Source organism: Zonotrichia leucophrys, chromosome 4A (genome assembly GCF_028769735.1).
Source record: "Zonotrichia leucophrys gambelii isolate GWCS_2022_RI chromosome 4A, RI_Zleu_2.0, whole genome shotgun sequence".
Classification (NCBI taxonomy): Eukaryota; Metazoa; Chordata; class Aves; order Passeriformes; family Passerellidae; genus Zonotrichia; species Zonotrichia leucophrys.
In genome coordinates, this window is record NC_088174.1 from 14,961,670 (window position 1) to 14,968,976 (window position 7,307).

Here is a 7,307-nt window from a genome sequence, read left to right on the forward strand (position 1 = left end):
AATCAACCCCAAATCCCAGCAGGGCCCTGCACCCAGGCCCTTTGCAATGAACCCCAAATCCCAGCAGGGCCCTGCACCCAGGCCCTTTGCAATCAACCCCAAATGCCAGCAGGGATCTGCACCCAGGCCCTCTGCAATAGACCCCAAATCCCAGCAGGGCCCTGCACCCAGGCCCTTTGCAATCAACCCCAAATCTTAGCAGGGCCCTGCACCCAGGCCCTCTGCAATAAACCCCAAATCCCAGCAGGGCCCTGCACCCAGGCCCTTTGCAATAGACCCCAAATCCCAGCAGGGCCCTGCACCCAGGCCCTTTGCAATCAACCCAAGTTCCACGACCTGGCTCCAGAGATCTCTCGTCTCTGTCCGTCCTGACCGTCCTACCCCACGATGCTCCTACAGAGTCCCATCTCCCTTCCGTGTCTGATCCATCCCCACCTCTCCCACACCAGTGCATGCACAGCTGGGTGGGATGGCTGCAGGGCAGCAGGAGGCTCCTGCAGGATGGCAGCGATGTCCCCGTGTCCAGCAGCCCCTGTGTCACCCGCAGGGCCCGGCGTACAACAGGCACACCCTGCCCGGGGACAGCGAGCCCGCGGAGCGCGCCAAGGAGCTCCTGATCCTGCGGCACAAGAACCTGCTGGTGGAGCTGGGCGGGAGCGACACCTGCAGCAGCTCCAGGAAGGAGGTGAGAGGGAGCCCAGTGTTGCAGAATGAGTCATTTGTAGGGTGCAGGGAAAACTTGAGATGCTCAATATGAGATCAGCAAGCTTCGTTTATTGAAGAGAGCATCAGACACTTATACAGCAAGTAATAAGCTCATGAATATTGTGTAATTTACACTGTCTATTGGCCACACCACAACATCAGCTCTTCTCTATTCTTTAGGGGTTGCATCTCTCTTTTCTCATGTCTCTTTCACTATTTGTTATCATACTACAGCTAGGCCCAAGGACACACTATCTTGCAGGTGCAGGACTTGGAATTAGCCATGGCCTTGTACTTTTCCAGTTCCTAGCTACACTCTCAACAGCACAGGCTGCTTTCCCCACAGCCTGCTCACTGCTGATGCTATTTCCTTTGGAAGAAAAATCTTGCTATTTTAACTTAAAAAAGGTTCTCAATCCCAAATCGTATTCCATTGAATAGGAAAAATACCAAGGGAAAAACTGCCCCAAACCCAGCTCCTGGCAAAGCAAGGAGCCATCCCAAGCACAGCCCTGTTCAGTGCTTTGTGACTTCCACCCGTGCTAGGAAAGCTCTTTACTTTTACTATTAACAAATGTCACTGACTGGGCTTCATTCTGTCGATCCTGAGGTCTGGTTTTCCCGTGTTTTCTTTTCTGGGAGATTTCATCGAACACAGGAATTTGTCTCCCCCATTGTCAGTGGTCCAGAGTGTAAATATTTGAAACTGCTCAATGTTCCCCCCCTCCCCCCAGCTCAACTCTTTTGAAGGGACAGAAGCATTTTGTGATCTTTCTTGTGCATTCTGGGGGTGAGTTCTTTGTTTTTAAACACATCTACAGTTCTGAGCAGGCTTGAAAGAAGTAAAATAGAAGGAAGTTTTGCTTACCAGATTCCTGCGAGAAATGAAATTTTTTCCAATATTCTGCTTGCATAGCTCTGTGTTGGTTTATGTTCTGAATCAGAGGAGAAACAGGGTTAACACAATGTCTGTGCCTGGTGAAGACTTCTGCTTTTTGGAGATTGGTGAGAGAAGCTGGGCCAGCATTTAGCTATGGAAAAGAAAGGTTTGCAGGAATGATGCATGAGGAGCAGGCTTGGTTTTTTCAGTTCCTCCCATCCTCTGTAACTCTTTAGAGGAAAAACATTTAACCCTTATCATCTTTTGCTCCCAAATGCCCAGGTCAGCAGCAGTGCAGAACCACAGAACATTGAGAATTGGAAGGGATCCATGAGGATCACTGAGCCAGCTCCTGGCCCTGCACAGGACAGCCCCAAGAAATCCTACCCTGTGCCTGAAAGTGTTGTCCAAACACTCTTTGAGCTCTGGCAGGGCTGGTGCTTGCAGTAATTGCTGAGCCATCCCTGAATTTCACTCACTTCTCCGAATTTTAGGTTTTGATGGCTTGAGCTGGAGCACTGTCCAAGTGTGAGCTGTGATCGCTAATCTGAGCAGCCAAGCTCCATCACTGATGAGAACAAAATGACCTTTTAGAAAGAAACAAATCACCCTTCCCTATTTAGATAGTAATTTTCCATGACAGCACAAGAACTCAGGAGTGCTGTGGACTTTTTTCCACTCCAGTTTCTTTGTGGAAATGCCAATCATGGAGGAGCCCACCGAGAGCAGCAGCACTGCACCAAACGCTGCTGGTGCTCAGCCCTTCCTCCCCAGAAAGGTGTTCTGGCTCTTGCAAACAACTTAAAAGATTTAATTTGATCATTTACATGCTGATTGGTACTTACAATTCAGAATAGATAGGCAAGAACATGGCATGTTCCTGTAGAACATTTGGTATAATTAAACTTCAAAAGAGCAACATCAAACTCCGGCTGATTTTGAGCACGACGTTCCCTCCTTTAAGGATATTTGATTGTTAACCCTTGTGCTCCTGCTTTCCCCTTCTCTGCTGCATTTGATGGGAAATCCAGGAGCTTTGGGAAAGCTGTTCCTCCTGTTCCTTTGAGTGCTTGCAGCTGGGCTTTGGGGGAACAGAATGGTTTTTGGGGAATTGCAAAAGCAGTAGGATTCACTCTGTGTCTGTGCTGACTCGTGGATGATGGAAAATGCCCTCTGAGGGTAGGAAATGCCCTGTGGATTATGGGAAATGCCAATTTGATGCTGAATACTGACTGTTGTGTCACTGGAGCCGCTTGTTGGTGCTGCTCACAGCTCTTCACTGCAGCCACCTTGGCTTTGTGCCTGGCCAAGGGAAGCAGATGTAAATCCCAGAATGGTTTGGGCTGGGAGAAACCTTAAAGACCATCCAGTTCCACCCCCTGCCATGGGCAGAGACACCTTCCACTAGATGAGGATGTCCTGTCCAACCTGGAGATGGTAGCAAATGCCAGGAGCTGATCCCAGTGACACCAGTAAGGGTGGTTCTAACCCAAGAACCATCCCTCAGTGCCCAAAAGGACAAGCCAGGCCTGTTTTGTGTCACCAGCAGCTTTCCAGCTAATTTTTAAGAATAGCTGCCTCATTTACTGTGAAAAGAAATAAAATGATGCCCAAAAGTGATGGGACAATGCTCTAATAGAGCCCTGAAATATTAACACCATATTAATTTTATATATATAATATTACATAATATTAAGGAGGGTGGGTGAATGCTGTTACTTTGTGCTGTAGGAGGACAGATTGCAGAATTTGTCACCAGAAAGAAGGAACACTGTGCTAAAAAGTAGATTTTAGCCTATTATAAGCAGCTCAGTACTTACCAGTTTTTGGGAAAAAAAGCAGCTACTCATGTTTCTTCCATGCCAAATTGAAAAGAAAATTATATTTTCCTGATCAAAAAAAGCTATTAATGAAAAATATCCATAGTGTTAGAGATTTTTCTGATTGTCAGATATTCCATCTTTTGTAGTCCCACAGGGAAGGGTTTGGCCTTCCAGGTTTTGAGTCAGCAAGAAAAACTTGGATGCTGTTGCTCCCCAGGTTTTTCTGTTCTACATCTCACCACGAGATGGAAGCATTACAACTGTGTTTGTAACCCCAGCTGGAAATCCAGGGACGGGGAATAAACTTCCAGCAAAGGGCCGCTGGAACCCCTGTGGTGCTGGTGAAACTCCTGCAATTCCACTGCCAGTCCTGGAAAAAAAGCTTTGGTGGGACCTTGAGCGTTAGGAGATGAGGGAATAATTTTAAAAATTTGCTTCAGTAGAAACCCTGTTTTTTTCTGTTGGGTGTTTGAAAACCCTGTTTTTCTTGTTTAGTGAAGGTGCTGAGAGCTTTGCTGTTAAATATGAAGCTCTTGTAGCTCAGTTAAATATTTTATTTATCATATTTTATTAGGGGCTGGTTGGTTTTTTTCTCCCCCAAACAAAATCAGGGGTGTGTGGGAGAACATCCCTGTTTGGGTTGGTGGCTTCACTTCAGGGGCTTTTACAGCATGGAGAGGGGGCTCTTGGAGCCTCCTCCAAGGAGAGTTTGGAGAGCAAACAGGGAGAAGCAGCAAGAAAAGAACAATCTTCCTTCCTCCAGAGCAGGTTAAATGATTTACACCAGGCAGAAGGACCTTGGCAGGAGAACGAGGTGACTTCAGCTCTGAACCACAGCCCAGAGGATTAACTCCAAGACTATCTATTTCCAGCAGAAAGTTCTCCTTCCTCTGCCTAAGGACAAAATTCCTGCCGAAGGCTGCTGCTTCCTGGAGCTGTGCATCATTGCTGGCTTCCAGCACCGGCTGCTTTTGGGGCTGGCCTTATTTTAGGCAGGGATCCAGCCCAGCCTGAGCTGGCAGGGCAGATTCTGAGACCCAGGACAGCTTTTATTTACCACGGAGCACCCAGAAAATCCTTGCACCTGTAGCCAGGCAACTTGGTCCTCTTTTCTGCTGCCAAAACAGGAGTGCACTCCCCCAGAAGGAGCTTATTTGGAGCTGCCTGTGAGCCATGTGCGTAAATGACAGAGTGCCTTTGGTAATTATGTCAGAGCCCTTTCATGGAGCATGCTCTGAGAACAGCTCAATGCCCCTGGGAATGGCTTTCCAGGGAGCTGCCGGAGCCGCGAAGGCATTGTTATTAAAATGGTCAATAAAAGGGAGAACAAGGGATGCAGGGCAGCGGTCCTCGTTAGGGGAGGGAGGAGAACGAACCGAAACAAAACAGAAAACCAGGCTGGGAGGTGTCCAGAGTTATTTTGGCAGTCTGGGTTTCTGGACCGAGGTGCCAAATCGCAGCTGTGTGAGAGACTTATTCCCAGTTTGCAGAGGCGCCGAACAATCCAGGCGGCATTGTGCTACCTGATTTTTATTTTTTTTTCATTCCGATTTTTTTGTCCTGGAGGGTGGAGATTAGCACTGGAGTGAAAGGACAGGGAGCTCGTTAGTGCCAGCTCGTTACCTGCCTCCTTGGCCTGCAGCCAGCGTGGGGAACAGCCAAGGTGAGAAACATCCATATCCTGGGGACAGCTTTGCCTTCTGCACTCCCTGCCCCATTCTCTCAGCTCCAGGGCTTCCCATCCTCAGCTGAACTATTCCTGGGGAGCTCAGACCTCTTCCAGAACTCAAAACATAATTGCTGTATTGTGCCATTTTAATTCTTTAAGCCTTTGACACTGGCTCGGTTTTATTTCTAAATTCTTGATGCTCCATAAAGAGCTTGCAGTGTTGTTCAGAGGAGCTGTGAATGCCCCATCTCTGGAAGGGTTTTAGGCCAGTTTGGATGGAGCAGCTTGGTCCTGTGAGAGGTGTCCCCACCCACAGCAGAGAGATTGGAATGGGATGATCTTTAAGGCCCTTCCAATCCAGGCCATTCCATGATTCTATGTTGTGGCAAATCACCATCTGCAAATACTTCCTGCCATCTCTTCAGCCTATTTTTAGCAACCCTTTTTTTTGTTGTTGTTGTTGATTTTTATGTGGCAAAAGTGAACCGAAAGGGAGTGGAATCCTTAGGGATTGCAGGTTTATGAGGCAGGAGTGTTGTGGGCAGGTTTCACAGGGCACTGAAGTCTTTCTCTCCCTCAGTCGCAGAAGGAGGACTCGTGCTCGGCGCAGGGCGAGCCCAGCCCGCAGCCCAAGCTCTGCCGCTCCCTCACCGGTAAGTTGGGGAGCTGGGGCTCATTCCCTGCCCTCCCTCATCCCTGTGGAATGGCCCAGCAGGTGACAGGGAGGCTGTGGGACAAATTTGGGCTCCTGAAATGAGCCTCATGGGTGAGCAAGAAGAGCTGAAAGAGCCCTGGTGCTGCCTCTCAGCCCACCTGAGGTTGGTGTGAATGGTTTGGGCTCTTTCAAAGCCATCTAATCCAACCCCTCTGCCACAAACAGGGACTTCTCCAACTAGGTCATTGCCTCATCCAACTTGGGATGTGGCTGTTTTAATCCACAGTTTACTGGGAATACTTCAGTAATGTTCTTCCTGAAGAAAACCATGACTGTAAGCGGAGAAAAGTGATAAAACCCATTATTTCTGGGTAGTTTTTTTTTTTTTTACGCCCCAAGGAAAACATGAGCACCATGGCCCCTGACATACAGTGGTGTCAGAACAGAAGGAGATTGTAACCCTTCTGTCATGGTTGCATGTTCATCCCTGTCAAGCAATCCCATAATGTGACAACAGGACATTCCAGGTGCTCCAGCAGGACACCTGTGTTGTCCAGAGCTGCTTTAAGGAACTCAGCCAGGTGAATTTTTGCTCTGCAAAGCTGCAGTTGCGGACTGACAAAAGAATGATGATACTGATCCAAATACTTTATGTATTTTGAAGTGTAAACCTGGTTTTAAATCACCTTTCTTTGGCTTTTCCTTCCATGGAAACACTGTTCTTTTCTCCTGTTTTATAACTGGGAAGTGAGTGGAACAGCTCATCCCCAAAGAGCACGTGGCCAGCTCGGTGTCCTTCATTCCTGCTGAACCACAAAGAAGGGTGTTTCTTGGGGTGTTTCTCGTGGTGTTTCTTGTGCTGTTTCTCTTCCCACAGTGGGGAACACGGAGAAGGTCCGGGAGGGGAAGGAGAGCCGGTCCAAGTCCGTGTGTGCCATCCCACCGCGCCAGCCCGGCACGGGGCTGAAGGAGCTGACTCTGGAGATGTACAAACACAAGGGATGCTCTGGCTCCCCATGAGGGCTCTGACTCCTTCAGGGAGGGCTGCTGGATGTGTAGATAATGTAAATAAGATGCACATTGGAAAGGACAGCGTGGACAGGGTGGAATATCCAGAGTGGTTTGCATGGAAAGTCACTCTTATTGCCCAGTGTTGGGTTTTCTGTGGGAACTGAGGAAAAAGATGCCCAGCAATGCCAGGGGACATTTCTAAGGAATTTCTAGGAAAAATTAGCCTGTTCAGTCCAGAAAAATTTCTGAAACTGCCTACTACTGCAAGAAGGATGTTTTAATAAGGTGAGATATGGGATCTTCTCATTAGTTTTCAGGGGTAGGCTAAACAGCAGGGAGCATTTGGATTATAGGCTGGGAAAAACTTGATAATCTCAAAGGTTTTATTAGGGGTGGAGGAAAGAACAGAAACAGCAACAGATTTCTACTTCTCCTCAGGAATTGATGGACCCTGAGTGTAAACATTAATCTCATGAAGTCCAAAGTCAAATGACATGGTTCAGTAAGGGGCTGTGTCTTACCTGAGGGATTGTCCCACACCCAGCCACAATTCTGCTCATGAAA

At 48.1% G+C, this 7,307-nt stretch overlaps 1 protein-coding gene across 1 annotated transcript in view; it reads left to right on the top strand.

Annotated features, from left to right (window-relative positions):
• Window positions 1–7,298, top strand: part of LOC135447765 (sodium/hydrogen exchanger 2-like) — a 28,208-nt gene extending 20,910 nt beyond the window's left edge. Inside the window, exons 11-13 of the mRNA XM_064712849.1 lie at window positions 548–685; window positions 5,658–5,730; window positions 6,610–7,298. Coding sequence (XP_064568919.1) covers window positions 548–685; window positions 5,658–5,730; window positions 6,610–6,752 — 354 coding nt within the window. The 3' untranslated portion in view covers window positions 6,753–7,298. The remainder of the gene's footprint in view (window positions 1–547; window positions 686–5,657; window positions 5,731–6,609) is intronic.
• Window positions 7,299–7,307: the final 9 nt, after the last annotated feature.